The 22,651-nt window shown below is 40.8% G+C and overlaps 2 protein-coding genes and 1 pseudogene across 4 annotated transcripts in view; 1 reads left to right on the forward strand and 2 right to left on the reverse strand.

The window, feature by feature from the left end:
- Positions 1-583: 583 nt before the first annotated feature.
- LOC148032151 (myb-like transcription factor family protein) overlaps positions 584-22,651 on the reverse strand; it is a 69,107-nt gene continuing 47,039 nt past the window's right edge. The window contains exons 8-16 of one of the 3 annotated variants that reach the window (XR_015691578.1): positions 10,520-10,612; positions 10,374-10,418; positions 10,099-10,293; positions 2,828-2,938; positions 2,646-2,741; positions 2,194-2,269; positions 2,053-2,087; positions 908-1,964; positions 585-819 (exon numbers count right to left, since the gene is read on the reverse strand). Coding sequence is in view for 2 of the 3 variants with exons in the window: in XM_087682790.1 (XP_087538916.1) it covers positions 1,884-1,964; positions 2,053-2,087; positions 2,194-2,269; positions 2,646-2,741; positions 2,828-2,938; positions 10,099-10,293; positions 10,374-10,418; positions 10,520-10,612 (732 nt within the window). In the remaining variant the exon portion in view is untranslated. Of the gene's footprint in view, positions 1,965-2,052; positions 2,088-2,193; positions 2,270-2,645; positions 2,742-2,827; positions 2,939-10,098; positions 10,294-10,373; positions 10,419-10,519; positions 10,613-22,651 lie in introns of all 3 variants that reach the window. The other 2 variants (XM_087682791.1, XM_087682790.1) reach the window with 2 other exon arrangements.
- LOC148032152 (heat shock protein 81-1 pseudogene) lies at positions 11,346-13,701 on the reverse strand (annotated as a pseudogene).
- Positions 13,154-13,936, forward strand: LOC148032153 (uncharacterized; the record flags this gene model as incomplete). The annotated part of the gene is made up of 1 exon (XM_087682792.1): positions 13,154-13,936. A coding segment is annotated over one exon (618 nt), but the record flags the coding sequence as incomplete, so codon positions are not given.

Consider the following 22,651-nt stretch of genomic DNA (forward strand, 5'->3'; position numbering starts at 1 on the left):
TTTTTTCATTCACAATGAGTGACTCACCTAGAGAACTTAAGCTTTGGCAAATTTCCTACGATGTTATCTTGATCCTGTCATGCATTGGTCCGTGAGCCAACCTAATTTCCCAAAGATCCTTTTGATCACATAGTACTTAATACCTCACCTTATGGATTGGTCCATGCAATAGTAGCCAAATCCCACACACAATTAGAAAAGGAATATGCTAGGCTATATCAAGGCTATGATGAACTATTATTGATAAAAGATTGGTCCACCTATTATCGAAGGCCAATCCTAATAAGTCTGAAATTTGGTTGGGGTGATGTTGGGTTGACTTACTTTGCACATGGAATGTGTCTTCAATTAATGTTTTCTTCTTTGAAGATTCAAGCAGCAAATTGTGCCCTAGTTTTTCAAAACTTTCCTATTTTGGCAGTGTTATAGATGTTGGACTCGGTTTCTATATTCACTCTAAACCCACAACTTGTGCCATGTGCAAAGCCTTTCTTAGATGTCCAGTATAAGAGCAATTGAGAGAGAAGGTAACATAACAATTGTCTCTTAAGTTTTATGTCTAGACATACTTGAATACAATAAAGGACTCCTTTATAGATGAACAAGAACAAGCATAAGGTCTTTCAGTTACTTCATGCTGCAAGTATAAAGACTTCTTTTGTAGTCAACTATACATTTTGATTGAATGAATCTGGCTATTCAAAATAATTCCTCCACATATAACGTCCCATATAAAGCCACATTGTCCTTATTTGACGTAGAACTTCCCATATCAGCATGAATACCAAGAATGCTGACTCAATGAAAATTTCAGCAGATCTGCAAGACCATAAATTCTCATTTCCATGGGCATACATGGCATTGGCTAATAGGGTATCACTAGGTATCAGAGCACTTTTGGGGCTACCTGAAGGGTCCTGTAGTGTGAACGCCTTCTTGGCACTTCAAAGTTTGCGCAGTAGGTTTTATCAATAGACCTTGGGGCTCACTTCCACAAAACTTTTTGCACCATGACTGTCAGAATCTGGACCCTAGGCAGCTCCTTCCACACCAAGGTGGTGTGGGCTTGACATGCTTCTTGTGCCCAAGCTTGAGATTGAACCCCATTAGGCTCTACAGCTGACAAGTGAGCTCAATGTCCATCCTCTATGTTTCTTTTTGTGCTTGTATGCCTTGTATCATGTCATGTGTGCAGGTTTGATGTCTATGTGGGTGTATCATCAGGTTACTAACCAAAACGAGCATCCAATATGTATCCAATACCAATAATAAAAAATTGTTTCTTGATCAAGAGATGAGAAAAACCAACTTAAAAAAAGATTTCTATCAATCAAAACCAGTGCTCTTTTGAGCCCCTATGTAATCAGCACTCAATGTTACATAGAGACTGACAAGAAGCAGCTCTTGGTGATACATTTTACCATCTGTTGATAAGATATGCACCTCAACAAAACAATACCTGCATACATCGTAAGGCCAAGACCATGAAAAATATTCTGCAGAGTTAAGGAACTCAAATATCACTCCTGAAACCATCATAGGATAATTCCATGTAGATAGGTGCCCTTTGTATTCCATTCTGTCGGCTGGGTATGAGGTTTGGATTGCATGATGTTCTGAAGAGATATGAGTTGCGTAGTTGGAGTGTCATGACTACAACATCCAGAAAACACATGACAGCAGAACCATTTGCTTCTCCACTGACTTCTCTGCAGGCAAACTGAATGCCAATGTTCCCATAAAATGTTGGTCTTGGACTTCTGCACAAGTTGATGCACTCAAAACATCCTTCCCTTGTTTGACTCAATCTAGTTCATGCATTTGTGGGGAGCAAATTGGGCCAGGCAATTCCTTGCTAGACAGCTCAAACACAATGCCATAATTTATCCTTCTGATCCCTTCAGCTTGCGGGAACGTTTACTGCTTGGGGGTGATGGTGGACCTTCTGAGAACCTTGCAGGGACCTGAATAGATTTGTTGTTGAGTCATGTGTTATTTCATTACATTTTATTTTATTGTTCTGCAAAGACAAACTAAGGTCTGTAATTTTACCTTGCGTTTATGATCACGCTTGCCAGACCGTTCCCCTAAAAAACAACAAACAGATCCCACCAACTGCCATCAGCAATCACTAGAATATTAGTCAATAAATGAAATAAGAAGAGAGACTACTCAATTGAACAGTGGCCAAACCAGGGAAACCATCTGGGTCACCAACACGACCCAATCCACGTTCGTAATCACCTCCACGGTTCATGAGATCTGCTTTCTGTACAGAAGAGCACTTGAATGTCAGCTTTTACACCAATTCCATTCTTTCCAGTGACGATAGCCCACTGCCTAATAGCTCTCCATCCAGAGAGTTCTGAAGGGCTCATATTTATTTGTAAACTTGAATTCTAAGCCAACTACTCTAGTTGAACTAGTCCAATATGGCTAATATCATCCATTCAGAAACTTCTGAGGTACTCATGTTTCACTGTATGTTTTAAGTTCTAGATCTGTTCCATATTGGCAGCCAAAGGATGAAGGAGGTTATTTATGGCCACATCATTTGCATCCATAAGGAAAAACAGGATTCCAAAGTCACAGTTTCATATTCTGTATGAGGCACAAAAAAGAGAGGATTTTGCCCAGAAGCATACCTGCTTTCTAAGGTTCAACATAGTCGAAATTTCCTTCCGTAGTTCAAGATGTTCAGTGCAAACTGCTTGTGTAGGAACCTTAGGCTTCGTTTGAACCTGTTTGTAGCCGCAAGTCATAAGGCCAGGCAGAACATACATAGTATCTACTTGACAAAGGTGAAGCAGTATTGACATAAAATTACCCCATATTCCTCTAGAACTTGTTCAACACGCTTTGAGAGCCTTGCTCCACCAGGTGGAATCATTGCCGAAACCATTTGTGTCAACATGCCTCCTCTCATATATACACGTGGCTGATTCAAATATGGCAATGATAACCACTACTCAATTACAGCATTAAATACACTGCAGAAGTTCAAATTAGCTACACGCACTGCGCAACAGAAAACTGACTTTTCCCTTCCATTAACACAATATAAAGACATCGACAATGGCCCCTATCTTAGAAGATCAAAAGTCTGGGAAACATTTGTTGGTGGGGAACAAACAAGGATCAATGCTTGGGGTTTTCAAGATCAGCAGATAATGAGCTATCAGCCAGCAGAAGTCCAACGACAAAGCATCACTAGGTGTGTATTTCCTTGAAAATGAGATGATTGTCCCCAGCCATATGAAGCCAGAATTTTTGCTCGTCTTTATCTTTACTTCCATATCCTCATTTGCCCCATATTTTTCTTTTTTACCTTTGTCATTTTCTGAACCACCACCTTCACCTTCATCTTCATCTACATTGTTAATGTGAGAAACTAGAGTGCACAAAGGAGGAAGGATATGAACACAAGAGAAGGGAAGAGAGAGATTGATGAAAACCTAAAAAACAGGAGGAGAAATCTGCATGAACTGAATAGAATACCGTAACGAAGACATGAAATTTTAATGCTTTGCTTAGCCTTTGATATAGCTGTCAATCAAATGTGCAAATGTGAGGTGCAAGTGCTGTGCAAGATTGCTAGTTTACAACGGCGGGCCAAGTACCTTAAAAAGTCACTATGTCTCAAAGGAAAAAATTGTAATAAGTTATAGTAATCAAGTACTAGGCGGTACCTGGTGACAGATTTTGGCTTAGAATATCTTATTAGCTATTACTGTCAATGGTGGTGACATTAGGAGCTACTCATTAATTAATTAATTGATGCCAATTCAAGGGCTAATAAATGCTCAACATTGCTTGAATGACAAATTGGCCTAGCCAATTAAATTATTGGCTAGAACAATCATTTTTCTAAGCAAGAATTTATAATTAGATCAATTTTCATGGTTAATATTTTGAAGATTAATTTAATTAGACTGAAAATTGCTACAAAATGCATTTAGAATATTACCACTTGGCAAAACTTGCTCATGCAAGTGTGTGAAAGACTATTAGAGGCTGGTGGAATAGAAGAGGAGGACACAGAGCTGCTGCTGCAATTTTCCAGCCACTGGTGATCAGCCATTGAATGTCCAATGGTGACATTAATTAAATAACTAATGCTAAGTCCAAGACCAATTAATGTTGGGACATTAAATGTCCCATGGGAGTTAGCACATCAATTGTGGAGATACTAGCCAGTTCTTGGACAAGGTCAAAAGAATAATTAACTAAATTTCAAAAAATAAATTCTGAAAATGAATTAATTAAAGCTGAAAATTAAATCTAGAAAGTTGCCAAGTGGCAAAACAAGTTGCCACTTCTCAAAACTTCCATGCAAATTGGAAGAGGGCTGTTTGGGACTGGCTAAGGGTCATTCAAGCATTCACATGCTAAGGGAGGAAGCAAGAGCCATTGGATGAGCTCTAAGAGAGGCGATATCTAATCATGCAGTGCGGCAAGATAGGGGCAGCAGGTTTCCTTCTCTGCCTCACTGAAAGGCAGCAGTAGAAGAGGAGGGCTTGCTAGTTGCACTAGGATTTAACACCCCTTTTGAGGCTCTTGGCACCATTAGAGCTATTGATCAAAAGATACTCCTTTCAGCTGATTTTCTCTCTCTACATCTTCCTCTCTCATCCTCTGACAATCCCTCAGCCATTCTCAGCAACTTCCAATTTGGGGTGAAGAGCAATTGCAGAAATTGCTGCTGAAAATCCTAATGTACAACAAAAATTAGGGTTTCCATAGCCACCTCAAGATCCATGTGCGATTACTGAAGAGTCAAGACTCAACACTTGTGTTGCAACTCCAAGCAAAGGGATTTGCAACTAATCCAAGGTGTAGTCCATTCACCAATTATTGTGACCCGCATGCAAGAGATTGAAGACCCAATGAACCTAGATTGTTCTACAATCAAGGGGCAAATTGTGCCCAAGCAATGCTGGTCATTTTATGATAGCCAATGTATTAAAGATTAAAGGAGATCAGCTTATATCTCATTGTACTTCAACCTTAGAGCAATACAAGGTAAAGAAATACCACAAGGAGCACTAGTTGTTGGGGGGAATTGGGTGTCAACTGTCCAAGATTAAGTGGCAAAGTATGTACTTTCAGATTTATGTACTAAATGCTTGTTGTAGATTGAGTTAAATCAGGTTATCACCACCCTTGCCAAGAAGAAAGGCTAGTTTCATGCAGCCAATGTAAACACACACCTAAATAGTCTAAAACTGAAATCGAGGGGTGCCACCTCCATCAAAACACCATGCAGACAAAATGTTAGAGCTGCCTCAAACTAAAGCTCACAAGCAAAAGATGACTCTACATGGTACAAATGTTCATTGACACCCCCCTAAAACTCTTGGATGTGGCTGAAAGGCCAAAGAAAATGGAATGGATCAAGGGGTAGTAGGAGTGCCAACGTCCATTGATGTAGTACATAGATGAGGAAAGCTCTAAATAATCTCTTCATAATTGCCCTTGGACAAACAAAGGGCCAAGGAATCCACAACTCCATCGTCTATATCACCCCCCTTTGAAAGGAATGGTGAATACGAGAGAACCACTAGAGGAAAGTGTGGGGGGTGGAATGAAACCTGTGGGATAGATGGTGAACAATTGGGAGCATGTGTGGTTATGGAGACCTATTGAACAAAAATCATTCTTCCTTCAAAGTATTTGTAAAACACACCAAGAAACTGCTGAGTTTTGATGTTAGGCTGCTGGAATGGATGATAAAGTAGCTACATTGCTGCAACACATGGTGTAGTTGCTCGGCACACATCGAGGAAGGCCCAAAATAGTGCAAGAAAATCTGTATTTGATGAAGCTGGGGCAGCAATAGGCTATTGCAAACAGTGAGCAGCTGTGACCCCTCTTAGATGGCTGACCTTAGTGATAAAGCTGCACAAAACAGCAAGTAGAGTGTGGTCTCCTCTTCATAGAACCTCCAGGTCCTCTCATTTGGCTTTGATACCATGTGAGAGTCTCAAAGAAAGAAGAATACAAACACAGAGAGAGAAGGGAAGAGAAATATTGATGAAAGCACAGAAAATAAAAGGAGAAATCTGTGTTAAACTAAATAGAATGCTAAATACAACACAAAACGATCAGTCCTTGCACATAGCCTGAAGTGTTAGTGAGGGCACCGAATCAGGCCAATGACAAAGAATGTCCATTGCATGATGGCAAGAGTGCTGAACCCTATTACTACATTAAATAGGCAGTCCAGCCAAAACTAGCTGACAGACTCTATAAACATGCAGCAAACCTGGCCGACCAGCTTTAAAATGCTGGTCACCAGCACAAAATGGCCAAAAAACCATATCACCAGCTGCTAGTGTGAATTCAAGCAGAGGGTAGCCTAAAAACTTAAAGGCACTAATCTAACATGTAGTCAGTTCGAACACACACCTAAACAGTCAAAAAATGAAATGCCACCTAAATGACAAACAAACCAAATGTTAGAGCTCCTAATGTCCTCATTTGACTCAGAATAAGGCTCACAAGCATGAGAAGACTACACATGACACATGTTTGCTAACACTAGCTTCATCTTTCATCTTTCATGCTCTTCATCTTCATTATAGGAAACTTCTTCATCTTCACTTCATATTGATCATTGTCTTTGTCTTCATCTTCCATAACCTACACATCTTTCTTTTGAATTTCTTCCCTGAGTCTCCAAATATTTATGATTCTTTAATTGTCAAAACTTCAGAGTCAAATCTTTCAGGCATGAATACCTCAAGATCAAATTGTTAAATGCGACTTTATTTGGTAGAAAATGGCAAATGCAATTTCTTTACTAAAGTATGGTGTGTCTATCAATGGATGCAAAACAGAATACGAAGTGAAAGGGATGGATAGGGAGAGATATAAGTTTGGTTGTCAAGAAGTTTGGGGGTGAGGAAAAAGAATCTCAGTGATCTTGACATAAGACTACATCATGGACATCTCTATGCAAGTAAGATGCGTTGCAACTTGGGGGTTGATGAAGGATTGCATTCAAGGGAGACCAGTCGATTCACAACTAATGTCATAAAACACAGCAAATGGGGATTCCTATGGCACCTTTTGGGTAGAGATCACTCGTTCTTCTCCTTGTAGTTCCTATGAATGGAAATCACATTATGTCTTTTGTTGTAATGACAAGTCAAACAAAACAACAGCAAGTCCCCCAAAGGAAGAAAAGGAAATTGCTTGAAAAGCGGTACAACAAAGCTACACTTACCTTCATTGAGATTCACACCTAATAGCTTACCTTCATTGAGATTCACACCTAATAGCTTGACTTTTGTTGAGTGCATACTCTCTCTCTCTCTCTTTTTTTTTTTTTGTAAATCTCTCTCTCTCTCTCTCTCTCTCTCTCTCTCTCTCTCTCTCTCTCGATGCACCATCTCTTTCTTTGAGCCACTCGGAGGTTAGTAGGATCATCAAACATGCTTATCCAGCTGGAGACTAGGGCATGGTTGACAACAGCACGAGTTGCAAACGAAAATGGCTTTTTACCAAGAGCATCTTCTCCACACTACCAATCATAGTTTTTCCATATGGTAATCGTACATCATAGGTAAACAGGTTCAAAAGTATGATTACAGTATGATTCAGGCCCTAGGGCTGAATCATGCATTGCCCTGATTTCAATTTTTAAAACCAATAAATATGTATCTAGACTATGATAACAAGCTGAATAAAAAATTAGAATTTTAAGTCTCTATCGACTGAAGCAAGCTCCAAGGGAATAGTATCACAATTTTCATGCTTTTGTATGCTCTCAAGTCCATTCACCACTTTCATTTTTTGTGACTGGTTCTCTAAATCATTATATCCAAATATCGATTGGACAATACGTTGCGAAGCTTTAGTCTTTTCTAATCTCATGATGCATATTAAGCATAGGTCCCTAGTGGATTACATGTATTGACAAATCCTTGCCAGCTTCTTAAGTGAGCCTTTGATAGATGCTCCACCTTTTCTAGCCACCCCAAGTACTTCAATAATAGCTTTAGATTCTACAAAATAGTCACTACCAATAAGGCATTCAATGATCAAGACACAACATTGATTTGCCAAAAAGAATTCAGACTTTGATTTCTAGTCATTTAAGTCGAGACACGATTAAAGCACCAATGGTAGGTGGTTGCCATACCATGCTGTCTATAGGCATGTGACACCCTTTTTCAATAAAATTGTCAAGTTTTTGTGCTTTTTTAGTCATTTCTGCACCCTGAAAGTGGTCAAGTCTGGAATAGGATATCATATGCCGGATTTCATACATTTTTCATACACCTGCATCAGCAATCATACGAGTATGATAAAAACTATGCTACCAATGATGCCAATATTGTTCGCTTGAGATACATGAACACCCACCTATCTCATGGGATTAGATGTGCTATTTGTAAGCTGTGCACTTCTTCACACCATCTAGAAGATTGAGACTAGCAGAAATACATCCACACCTTCTGAGGAGTGCATATGTCAAGTTTGCCAACGAGAGCCAAACACACAGGAGCACTACAGTTGCCATTGATCGGCATATTATGAGAGGGTGCTTCATCTATTCAAGGATGGTTTTGGGCTGCCGAAGAGAGTAATGGACTACACTAATCAAAGATGACATGGTTATTAAACCGAAGGCCTATCCAGAGGTAGCTCACATATTTCTTTACAAGGAGTACCCATGCAGCCTCAGATCAGTCTCAATCTGCCTCAACTTACATCTACCAGAGTGATATTGATTGATCACGTGATTTAGCTTGGCCAGTCCAAGCATCCTAGATCTCAATTGATGAGTCAATGACACATGCATAGGAGGTTATTACACCGAAGGCCTATCCGGAGGTAGCTCACATATTTCTTTACAAGGAGTGCCCATGCAGCCTCAGAGCAGTCTCAGTCTGCAACAACTTACATCTACCCGAGTGATATTTATTGATCACATGAATTTGCTTGGCCGGTCCAAACATGCTAGATCTCAATCAATGAGTCAATGAACATGCATAGGAGGATAGAAAAGATTATTGCTCAAGCTAAAGCTAGGCCCCCAGGTTCTTTTCTACATGGGATGATGTTGAGGCTATGGGACATTGACCAATGAGGGTTTTCTTGAGTTGACATGTAGCTGAGCTACCCTCATGGACTTTGTAGGCCCACTTCATGTACTCCTGATTTTGATCAAGTGTCTGGACAGCCAGGCACCTCTCTCACCTATGGCAGTACCAATTAGGATTTACTATCAGCATTTAGATTCATATAGACTGCTTATTTCAAAGACAGTTATATCATTTTACAGATCGTTGTAACTTATGGTCTCATAGGCCCATCTTGTTCTTTTGCTGACATTCATAAAACACTTCATTCCATTTCCTCTCCCTCCCCCCCAACACACACACACACACACACACAAATTTGCACACACCTCTATCTAGACTCTATACAAAACCTCAAGTATTTACAAAATATACGAGAGGATTCCGTTCCTTTCTAAAAAACTTGTGACAATGTATGAAACGAGCAAGTAGTGCAAGTCTTTGTAGCAAAAGAGACCATCACTTTGGATTAGTCTTTTCATATTTCCTAACTTTATTTTGCCTCTTTCTCCATCAGAAAGGTATGGTAATGTCCAACATATAGCTACTACATTGAATTTATGAAAATTTGAAATAATTAACCTCATCCAGTATGTTATAAAGAGTACCCATGCTCTTAAAATAGTTTAGACATGGTCTTGTGGCTCTCTATATTCAACTTGTCGTAACTATTTGCACACATTCATCATCTCCTTAAGCTTTCCTACCCCCATTGATGCATATGAACCAACCACTTTAAGCAACATCAACTCCCACAAGTAGCTAATGTGCTCCTCCTTAGTCTTACATAAGATGATTGACCTGCTATCCCACTTTGAATAGCCATTCTGATTAATTTTACAAAAACAGTCAATAGCTAAAGGACAATTTTCTTCAACTGCTTATGAGCAGCAGTACTCCTGATGAGGTTGTCCAAAATACCACAGACAGAGCCCAACCCATTTGTGATTGTGCAGTTAGATGAATTACTCAACACCAAAAAAAGGGAGAGATGAGTAGGAGCCAATACCAAACGAGGTGCATTGGAGGCCGTTGTAATAGCTGACAAGAAAGCAGGCATTGTAGCTGTAGCAGATGGGCGAGGTGGATGCACAGGGGATGGAGAACCCGGTCTGGCAGGAGTAGAGGGAGCTTTCTCAGTGGCATCCCCATCAGCAGCCGCAAATGCAGAGCCAGAAGTATCTGTCTCATTGCCACCCTGTTTCTTCATGAAAATGGAGATAGGAATTTAGATATGTTCACATTTGTGGCAGCTGGCTAACAGAACAACAAGTATGAACATACCTTGGAAAAACGGGCTTCTGAAAAGCGTTTGGCCTCAGCTAAGACCTGCTACAAACCAATTAAAATGTTTAATAAATTAATACTATGTACAGACAATACTTTCCAGCACTTCTTGTATCAGAGAGGCCAGCTTTACAGCAGATTACCTCAATATCATCCCGCTCCTGCTGCCGTGATTGAGACAACACAACTCCAAGTGCACGCTTTCGCTCTATTTCATGTGCTGTATTGTACGACTCCTGAAAAGACTCAGTTTTAAAACAAGCAACTTGGAAAATGTTAAGTTCAATAGGTCAAAGTGAGAATGTTAGTCTCTATCCAGCAAGGCAGAAAACCTAAAAATTAACTGACACTTATACAATTAGAACAAGAAACTGCAATTTTATTCTCAGCATTAGTTTGGCAATGCAATAGAATACAAAAGCATCTGTATCCTCTTCAGAAGTGAATGCATTAGGTTTTAATGTACACAACTTTTCTCCGCTTTTCGAACCAAGAACATTTGCAAATTCAGTCGGTGCCATTTGCAAGAAACTGTACATCCTTATGTTGGGGATGGTCTGACCATACGTTGTCATTTTTGCACTTGTATATTCTTCAGTATACTATTGGTCTTTTAGAATTTCTATGACTAATCACTATTATAGACAACATTTAGGAAAGGTGTGTGTACAGATTCAATTATCTAGATCTAAATCACAGTACATTGGACATACATAACTTTGGCTACAGAGTAGCAACCATAACATGTATACTTGCAAGTGGTGGTACATGATCTGTGATGGTCAACAATGTAAAGAGAAATGAACTATTATAGTTCTAAAATGGTACTTTAATCAGAAAACAATAAGAGAGGCTCTAACTACAGACTGGAAGTTCGAGGTTATTTTTCATCTCAATTAATGACCAGGTGGCCAATTTTTTCATCACTATAGTTACTCACTAGTGAGCCACATGTTGCAAATCTCTAGCTTGAAGGATACTCAAATATTTGGTGCTATTCCCTAGACCAAAAGATTTATCCACCACTATTGAGCGTTCCCTGTGAGGAAAATAGATACCTTACACACCTTGAACCACTCAATAGAGTTCCCTCTTCAATTAGCTATGTCAAACTAGTGGAGAAAAGCCAAGCATTGTTGTCCTCCAGTAGAATATTTTGGCTTGTCATTCAGAGCAAGGATATCATACATAAGTAGCTGCAAGAATCTTGATTGACTTTGCACTACCAATTGTTTGACCAATATTCAAGGCCGCGGGTGTTCAATTTGCATTACCGAATACCAATAACATACCTAGTAGGTGCAGTTGTACCCCAACCGGAAATCCTGCTTGAGTGCTCAGATTCGCATTCATTGTAAAAGAGTGGGGGTAGACAGGTAGGACACGGGTTAGCACGGGAATACCCAGTTATATTGACAGGGTATATAAGGTGTTGAGAGACCCAATTAGGGCATCAGTTATCAATAATCAAGTCTCTCTTTTCTCCTTCCTCCTAGCTTTCATGGCTTCCCTCCTCTTTCTCTCTCTTTTCCTATCTTTCTCTCTCTTCTTCTCTCATCTTCTTCCTCTTTCTCTCTCCTCTCTGCAGTCTCTCCCTTCTCTCCTTCTCTCTCCTAGGTCCCCTTCATTACAGTTGGTATCAGAGCTTAGTTTTTAGATCCTTCCTTTCTCTCTACTTTCCCTCAAATCTAGTCTCATTTTCCAACAATAAACCCTACTTTTCAGGTACACAGGTAGAGATGGCAGCCTTTCTTGGAGTCTCAAATGGAGCTTGGACCAAAAAATGGAGGCAGAAAGACAAAAATGGCAAGTCGTTTTTCAACATTGAGGTAAAAATTCTAGGGTTTTAGTGGAGGAGGACACTGTAGCACTTAGAGGGAGCACTGGAGTGACCAGTGGGCATTCCCAAGAAGAAGACAGGCAACATTGAAGACTTTTCAAAAGAAGACAGGCAACATTGATCCTTCCTTTCTCTCTCCTCTTCTTTGTCTTCCTTCTCTTCTTCATATTCATAATCCGACACCTCTTTCGTGGTGGTCTTCTCAGGCCACAAAGAGATGGGATAGCTTATGAACTCAGAATGTTTCTTAATCAAGTCTTTCAACCTCCTCTCATCAAGGTACTCAAGCTGGTCTTCCTTCAAGTAAAGAGTAATCTTCGTTCCCCTGCCTAGAGGCTCTCCAGAGTCACGGGTAACAGTAAAGGAACCGCCGGCCTATGACTCCCAAATGTACTGCTCATCGTCATTGTGCTTGGTCGTAACTACCACCTTCTCTGCCACAAGATACACAGAATAAAACCCGACACCAAATTGACCGATCATGCTGACGTCTGCCCCGGCAGCCAAGGCTTCCATGAATTCCTTAGTACCGGATCGGGCTATAGTACCGAGATTGTTGACCAGATATGCTTTTGTCATGCCAATACTGTTGTCGATGATGGTCAATGTGTTGGCCGCCTTGTTTGGAACGATGTGAATGAAAAGCTCCGACTAAGAGTCGAGCTTGCTCTTGTCAGTCAAGCTCTCAAACCGGATCTTGTCAAGCGCATCAAGGGCATTGCTGATAAGCTCACGGAGGAAAATCTCCTTGTTGCTGTAGAAGGTGTTGATGATGAGGCTAAGGAGCTGGTTGATTTCTGCCTGGAAGGCAAAGGTTTCGGTCTCAGCCACCATGGCAAGTTTGAGCGGAAGAAAACAGGCAGTGAGATAGGGAAAGATGGTATCTCTGGGGTAAAATCAGAAGGAACAATGCTGATAGTAGTCCTTTCTCTCTCCTCCTTCCTGCTTGTTCGCTTCATCCAAATGTTGCAGAGAGAAGCCATGGTTTGATCCAGAAGATGCTCAAACTCTCGTGCTTCCGTCGGAGGAAAACAGAGGCAAATTGGCAGACCCTTTCTATCGTTTAGAACACTTGGAAGAGGATGCACAGAAGGCTAAGGAAACAGAACCTTTACTTGTACGCATGCAAGGTGTATCAGATGTCAAGCATGAGAAGGAATATTTACTTAACAGGTCACTTAGAGCTCAATTACGAGCACAAAAGGAGCGAGTAGCTGCAGAAATAGATTATTCCAAGAAGTTGGGACTAGGCATCAAACTTCTCCCTCCCTCAAAAGAAGATGCAGAAGAGGCTCTTAAAGTCAAGTTTGCCAAGAACTTTGAAGCCAATAGAAAGCGGAAAAGGGCAGCTATACAAGCATCGTCAACTTTCTCAGGTTCTTCAAAGCAATGCTATTCTTCTCCCATAGATGAAGATCAAAAGCTGCAGTTGCTTGCAAAAGTAAATGCAGCTGCAGTTCATAGCTTTGTTACTGGCAGGGTCAAACCATCCTCTCAGCCTAAAACCATAGAGACAACTCCAAGAAAGAAATTCAGGATCACAAAACCAACTTGATGGCAGCAAAGCTAACTTCTGTATTGGCATTTTCAATCTAGTCTTACTGGTTTTCAAGCCAACACTGGCAAAGTTTGGTTTACAACTGATTCTATCTGGATATATCAGCATACACTGTTCTAGAGGAGTTCATTGTAAGGAGTCAGTACGAGGACTTGGAAGAGAAAGCAGAGTTACAATCCTAAACATAGTATGACCAAAGTACATGTTCTGTTGTTTGAAGGGATCCTTTCACCCCATTCAAGATCTGCAGACCCAGCTCCTGGGATCACTCCTTGTTTCCCTTCACCCGCAGGACTATATGTGCTACCAAGGCCAAGGTCTGTTGCTGCTGTAGCTTCAAAAGTCCTCTTGAGGACTTGTCTTCTGAAAGGGAGATAGCACGCTTCCAATGATGCTTGGACAGAAGTGTATTCATTAGAAAGAAGAGTCGCAAGAGTCCACTGCTCACGTCGATGCTTTGAAGCTGGAGCTTCAACACAAGGATTCGAACCTTTTTGACACACAGCATCCAAGTCATTGCTTGACAGATCCAGGGTGGTCAAAAGCTCTAACTCGGCAAATATATCAGGAAGGTTGCTTGACAGTTGATTACCACTGAAATTCAATGTAGCCAAGTTGCTCAAGCCAGAAAGAGCAAATGGTAGATTTCCTGTGAACAAGTTGGAGGACAGAAATAGTTGTTGTACATGGGGTGGAAACTCATTTTAGAGTTTCTAGAAGCATTTGGGACAGATATAATTCATGTCAAGGCAAGCAAGGGCACAATTATTGCGTGCAACAAGCGTTAAAAAGGCAGTATCACACATCTTGCTGACTCCACTTTCACTGTCTTGCTTCAAAAGCTGGGGTTGATCCTCCCTTCTGCAAGAGCAGTTCTGCCTCCTGACATACTACTTGAGCTATAACATTTTTGCAGCAGCAAGCACGCGTAGCTCAGGATTCTGAAGTAACAAAAGGCTTGGCACTTTGATTCTCTTGATAGTGGCACTTATATGCTCATGTTGGTATGAAGATGTTTATGCAAGTGGCAATGGTACTCATGGGATATGCCTATGCCTTTGATTGGCAATCTTGGTAATGATGCTTATGATTGGTCTTGAGATGATCATGTTTGACAAGGTTATGCTCTTATTGGCAAATGCATTTGGCCATGGTGGCAATGGTTTGGATCATATTAGCAACGACTTTCAAACTACAATGATGTAAAGGACAACTTCCAACTCATAGGTCTCCCAAAGGTCCTCATTGAGTTTGATCAGTTGGTTAGACCCTACAGGGTATCGACTGTTCAAAACAGGCCTCTTAGAGTTAAAAACAGGGTGCTGGACTCCACAGTTAAGCCACGCATTTCTTATTACAGAATTTTCTGTATAAGACCTGTTATTACATACCTATGCTCTTTGCGTAGAGGGGATCGATACCTTCGACTAGAGCTTGAAAGCTCCCCGATCGGAGCTCCCATTGGAGAGTTACAGCCACTTTTGTATGCAGTGATCCTGTGGGACAGGCAGCAGTTCTACACAGTCAGCCCACAAAAGTCTATTACAGCAAAGCCTTCTTGTGTGACTAAGTGCGGGCTCTATAGCTTGATTCGAAGAGGGCATCCTCCCTTTCGATCTGAACTAAAAACCTCCCCATTCCGCCCTATGGTTTGGGAGATACACTCAATTTTGTGCCCAGAGGTACTGTGGGACAGGCAGCAGTCCTACACAGTCAGCCCACAAAAAGTGATTACGGCAAAGCCCTGATCATTTACTGTCAGAGATATTTTTACATAGCCTCGTAGAGGGGATCGAAGGCTTTCATTTGAATCAAAAAGTTTGGCGATCGGAGCTTTCTAGCTCAAGATATCGTCGTCTCTGTAACAAGGGGTCTAGTGGACTGCACTTGGGATGGCAGGCCACAAGGGTAAAGCAAAGGCCCAAGAGGACTTCCAGCATGAAATAAGGGACTCATGTGCCTCAATGAATGATCCTAGCTCAACCCAAGAGGATCGTGAAGACATGTTTGAAGAGGGTGCCCCTGAGATGGACCGCTTCTCTATGCTCAACCATACTCTATGCCAACATGAGACCCGTCATGCCGACCGGCATTGAGACTTGGAACAACGCCATAGGCAGATGGAAACCCACCAAGATCAGCGTCATTCCGAGATGATGGCCAAGATGGACTTACTCATCGAGCGCATAGGCGCCCTCATCCCCGCCATCGCACCCTCCTCGGCTCAGCCCAAGGAGCATGTCCCTCCCCGTGAGGCCAACTCCCCTCCTACCTTGGAGACCGGGCGTAACCCACAAGGTTTTGGTGGCACCTATGGCCTTTCCCATAGCACCTATGAGCTGGGTGAGCCCCCTATGTGACATGATGAACCCATTCTCCCATCACCCGTGACAAACCCTTCTAGCCCATCCTTGGGACAGCAGCTCCCCCATAGTAACAGCTATATGCAAGGGCAAAATGTAAATTTTGGGTAGCATAGTATGCAGGGTGCACATGGGCAGCATGCACGTGGCAGTTTTGGGCAGCAAGGACCCAATGTTCAGTTTGGTTTGCATGTATTGCATGGGCAGCATGGAAATTTTGGGCAGCAAGGCCCCAATGCAGGTGCACATGGGCAGCATGGGAATTTTGGGCAGCAAGGCCCTAATAATCAGTTTGGTCCACATATAATACATGGGCAGCGTGGCACCCATAGACATTTTGGTCAGCAAGACATATATGGGCATTCTCATGGACATTATGAGTACCATGACCATTGGCATGGTATCGATGTGCAAAGGCAAGTGCATGCACCTACTTATAGTCAACATGTATATGATGAGTGTGAATATTTTGAGCAACATGCATGTGATGACTATATATGTTCTTATGAACTACATTCTGGTCACATACATGGACAACCATCTAGACAGCATTATGTACATGGACAACATCATGCAAATATATATGAGTATGTACATGGGGAGCAACATCATTATCGGCAATGGAGTGCTCGATATCTCACTGCCACAGGCTCATGAGCAGATGCCCCATCAGCCCAAGGCCCTTACCTTTGAATGCCTAGTAATAGCCACGCATGTGAAACTCATGGACATGAAATGCCTAGGGATTGATGCATTGAATGCTGTATTGATTGCAGCCTCATCTACTCCAGTCCGATTTGACCTAGTGGTTCCCAATGAGTTTATGGACAAGTCAATGCATGCTACCATATGGGTCGGTAAGGATCTTGTGCCACCATTAGTGCTTCACGATGACACCATGAATTACTTCTATGATACAGTGGATGCATTGGATCACAATTATCCTTTTGACCCCGGTGGTAGTATGGTGACCCATGCTTGTATGGATGACCCTTGTGCTCTTGATGCTTATTATGGAGGTTATCCATTTGATCCCGGGGAATGGAATGGTCTTGGAAAAGCCCTATGCTGATCAGCATTTCATCCAGTGCAGTTCTTTCCCTACTCCCAGGATACAATTTTGATTGAGCAGTAGCTAAATTTGCCCCAGTCTGAAATGAAGACAACTTACAGACAGCATACTATTTCAGAACAGTTTTTACCCTGCATTAATGACAGTCAAGTGTCACTTATATGGCTTGAAAGTATGCTTCATGAGCTTCGTTTTGACATGTCACACGCCTCAATCGGAGCTTCCCATAGGAAGTTATGACCAGTTTTCTCCAGCAGGCCTGTTCTGGACAGCATGCTGTCCACTGTTTGTCAGCCCCTAATTGTCAAGAATTGGAGGCCAAACTCATATGCTATCAACTTGCACATGTCATATACATCATATACACAATTCTATGCCCCAATCCCACATGAGATTGTACTTCCCCCATACCTATATTCTCCTTTGTAATGCTGAGCAGAGTAGTACTCTGCAAACCCCCCCCCCCCCCCTTTTTTTTTCTTTCGTTGTGAGCCATAAGTCCTCTTTTTGTTTTTGAGGGCAAAAACCTTCGGGATCGGGATGGAATGTAAAAGAGTGGGGGTAGACGGATAGGACATGGGTTAGCACGGGAATACCCAGTTATATTGACAAGGTATATAAGGTGTTGAGAGACTCAATTAGGGCATCAGTTATCGATAATCAAGTCTCTCTTTTCTCCTTCCTCCTAGCTTTCATGGCTTCCCTCCTCTTTCTCTCTCTTTTCTTGTCTTTCTCTCTCTTCAACTAGTCTTTCTCTCTCTTCTTCTCTCATCTTCTTCCTCTTTCTCTCTCCTCTCAGCAGTCTCTCCCTTCTCTCCTTCTCTCTCCTAGGTCTCCTTCATTACATTCATCATCACATTAACATGCCTAGTAGGTGCAGTTGTACCCCAACTTGAAATCCTGTTGAGTGCTCAGATTCGCATTCATCATCACATTGGGTGGATCAGTTTGCATGCATGAAAACACTTTCCCTTCCAAACATATCGGAGCACCAGTGCTATGCCCTTGGCCAGCTCGAACAATGGTTGCAATGGCTTGAAACAAACAGCTCCTCCAAAATAACTTGGATGAGTGGATGGTGGCTAAACAACATGCTACACCTGCTGAGAATTATCACCTTGTCCATTGACTTTAGCAACCAAAACAGAAATAGATTGCTGAAATTGAACACGCTGCACTGCTGGAACCACTATCTGCTGTCCAACAACATATAAATTTTAATAGGCTATCTCTTGGCCACACTAGGATCCCAAATCGATGCCTCCTCTTTGCCAACTTTGATAAGTCATACAACGTACCAAACTTAAGATCATAGCAACAAAGGAATGTGTTTCTTTGGGATCAAAACTTGTATTGAGAGATTATTCTTGTATTAAGAGTTTAGTATTAAATGGGTTTAGTCTCATTTATAAGTTATTTATGATACATTATGATTCATTCTGGCTTTTGACATTTTATCAGTTTGTTTTGGAATAAGAATAATGATGTTGCAACTTGACTTAGTCCAGATTGTACATGGGCTACTTACATGTTTATTTCAATTTTCTTTGTGTGATATGCATGAATCATAATGTTTGAGGTTTGAACCATAGTATTGCTTATCCAAAGACTAACTTTGACATAAGTCAATAATGAATCATGAATGTGCCACATATTATTCTCAATTGACTCTCATGGATTATCACTCAAGCTAGATTGGCCTTTTTTTGTTTAAGAGAGAGTTCTATAGAGGTTTAAAACCTCTTTCCTTAAACTATAAAAAAAACCCACGTTTCTTATTTTACCCCCCCTTGAAAGAAGCTTACAAAACACGTTTCAAGCTGCTATACTTAAGATACTTCATGAGCTACACAAAATACACTATATGTTATATCCCTAGACATCCGGATGGGCACTAGTAGCATTGGTCACAGTGGTCATGAAGTGACTAAGTGTCAATGCACTAAGGGCACTTTGGGGTTACGGTAACACTCAACGCTCTATTGTGCACATTCATTGTGTGATCACCACTCTTGGACTCTCGGCTTGTTTGACAATTAATAGGGAAAGAATTAAAATGGTACACGATCCTATCATGTTTTATACTAACCAACATCATACTTCCAAAGAGCTCCACGAAGGCATGTAGGTTTACCTTAAAGTCCCAAAGGACTTGGATTCAATAACTACTAGCAAGTGCTATAAATTGTGTTCAAGGTATTATACTCCTTTTCACATTACCAAGAAGATAAGTAGTATATTCTATGAGTTGGACTTACCTTCCAAATTTGAGTTCACCTTGTGTTCCATATAACTCATTTGAAAAAAGGACTAGGACAAGGTGAGCAAATTGTCCCAATTGAGGAAGTCCTGCAACTTGAGAATATTGCTCATTATGTTCCACTAGGACCTAAATTGGTTCTTGACTTTAGGACTAAACGATCTCAGTAGACCATTTATCTGAAATATTTGGTCAAGTGGAAAAACCAATCGGAGGCAGAGGCTACTTGGGAGTTGGTTTATTCATTGAAGAGTTGTTTTCCTCACTTTGTCCTTAAGGATATTGTTGAGGATAGCAATCATTCGTAAGAGAGAGAAATGTTATGTCCTTGGATATCCAAATGGGCACTAGTAGCATTGGTCATAGTGGTCATGAAGTGACTTAGTGCGAATGCACTAAGGACACTTCAAGGTTAGGGAAGCCAAGTCCTATTTATAGAACGTAAACTCCTATTGTGCATATTCATTGTGTAATCACCACTCTTGGACACTTGGCCTATTGGTTAACGCATTCATACATCAAGAAGGTGTGAGTTGGTAGTATGGAACACTGACCCTCGTGATGTGGTTGTGACTTTGAGTGGTGCTAGCTCCCACGCTCCCGTTTGGCTCTATGGTTGGGAGGATGTCCAGTCCCTTTTATGGTGAGATTAACTTGCATCATATCTTATGTGCATGTTGGATCCTATGGATCACTTTACTAGAGAGATGAATAAACCTATCGATTGCACTAAGTTATTGTGCTTTGAATAAAGTATCATCATCCACATTGCTCATCATAGGCTCCCAAAACTTTGTCAACATTATCCATTTGATCCATGTATCCTAGAGAACCAAATTTTGGTCCTTGTTGTACATCATCAACATCTCATCCAACATATCTCAATCCTTCAAGAGAATCATTGCTCCATTCCCTTCTTCCCAAATGCTTTCTTTGTTCACCTAAATTTAAGACCCGAGTGTTTGCACCCTAAGTAACAACAAACTTACTTCCCTTAATGGAATTGGTGTTGTCCCGACAATGGAACTATGAAACCAGTCTTTGGTGAATCAAAGGGTAGCACAATTTTTCTTAACAAGCACATAACGTGAAACACAAAAGTTTAGCAAAAGAAAAGCCAAACAAACAACAGAGCTAGACTGCTCCTATAACTAGACACAAAGAAATATTGGCCCCAAGCTTGGTGCCCCTTTTGCAATTTCATTATCATTACACAATAAGACAATTGTTCATGGATCTTTTGTGCTTGTGCACCCATCTCCAATTATTCTCACCAGCCAAGACCAAAAGTATGGTTGCCAAGAATGAAAAGTACGATACACTACAATATAATAAAATACAATACTAAATGGTACCTTAAGATCTTTTAAGGTACAATACGATAAAAATACATTATTCTCTCCTAAAAGCTACTTAAAACCTAGTTTTTCTAATCAAAAGAAAGTAGAGAAGTTGTTTGAATCTTAAACAACACAATCCCACAAGCAAATTATACATGTATAATAAGCGTTTAACTCATCGCTAAATGAGGATTGGACTAAAAAAGAAGTATCCATTAAGTTGGTATCTCACTGTATTAACACATATGATATGGTACCTATAGTATGGTATAGTATGAGCCCTTTCATACGTGGCACTAGTGCAACATTACCAAAAGCATCAAATCTGAACCAAAACAAGTGGAATTCCACAAACGAGAAGACCAATCTTCCTAACATGGAATCTCGCTAGAAAAACCCGATCTTATAGAATCTACCACAATAGATCTCTCCACAGAGCCTTGAAATTGACCAAAACAACACAAATCAACTCCACAATCCCTAGAAAATTCAAAAAAACATTATCTAGGCAAGAACAACTCTGCCCTAATTAGAGTCGCCATCTTGTAGTAAACAACATCACCCAGCTTCAATGGCTCTTGTGCAACTTTACACCCTTGGACAACTCTGTCATAACTCCGCCTAGCCCTAGATCATTCACCACATAGTATGGGGGAGTTTTGAAAGAGGGAAACAAAAACGACTAAAAAATGAGTTTCGCAGTTTTGGCCAGTTTTGGAAACGGGAAAAGAGTTTCACATTTAACCATTACATCCATACATAGGTACTTTAATATGTCAATCATGGTTGTCTTCATACATAATACAGACTTACCTGTACAGTACCATCCTAGACCATACATATTGGGACAATCTAATATGAAAAATAGGGGCTTCTAGGCCAGCACCCCCCTCTTTTATTGAATTGTACCCATCACTGAGCAACAAGGACAAATGGTGACCATTGTCTTGAATCACCAATTCTTTTGGTACAAGTTCACAATAGTGTTGGAAACGGAGAAAGAGAGAGAGCAAATACAAGACAATGAGCAAGAGTGGGTAATAGTTCCACACTCAAAAGATACAAATGCTAGAATGATAGAATGAAAGTACAATAGGTCTTAAGTAAGTTAGACCTATCCCTAACTCAACTAGAGTTCATTTAACTCTAGAACCAACTCTAGAAGCGGTAACACAACTTATTAATATAGTTGTGTTCACACTACAAACCAACTAACTAAAGCATTCGACACTACCCATATAAGTGGCAAATTCTAACACCCCTTGCAATGCCAATGTGGTAAAAGTATAGGAAGATAAGGGTAGCAAGTTCAAGGACTTTCAAGAAGCCTCGAAATTCTCACAAGGAAGTGCTTAGGTTAAAATGTTTGCAACATTCTCCTATGTAGGAACATACATCAAACTGATCTCTCATGCATAGCATCTCTCTTTGACATAATGGTAATGTACCTCAATGTGTTTCATGCGAGCATGAAACAAAAGATTCCATGGCACTACAACAACACTCTAACTGTCACGAAGAACAGGTGTAGAACTCTCCAAAGAAATCTATATATCAGTCAACAATCTATGCAGCCATATATATTCCACTATTGCGGTAAAGGTTGCCTTGAAGTCAGCCTCACAAGATGAGGTAGCCACTGTAAGTTGTTTCTTACTTAGCTATGAATGCACGAGTGGCTTAGAAAGAAACAATGTCCACTAGTAGACTGCATAGTGTCTGCATCACCAACCCAGTCTGAATCACTAAAAGCCTATAGATGCAAGTTTCCCTCCTAGGAAATAATAATATATGTGATTGAGTACTTTGCAAATATCTAAAGATCTGCTTAACAACTTGTCT

The sequence above is a fragment of the Lygodium microphyllum genome, chromosome 8, assembly GCF_053477565.2.
Source record: "Lygodium microphyllum isolate KBCC chromosome 8, Lygodium_microphyllum_v1.1.10, whole genome shotgun sequence".
Classification (NCBI taxonomy): domain Eukaryota; kingdom Viridiplantae; phylum Streptophyta; class Polypodiopsida; order Schizaeales; family Lygodiaceae; genus Lygodium; species Lygodium microphyllum.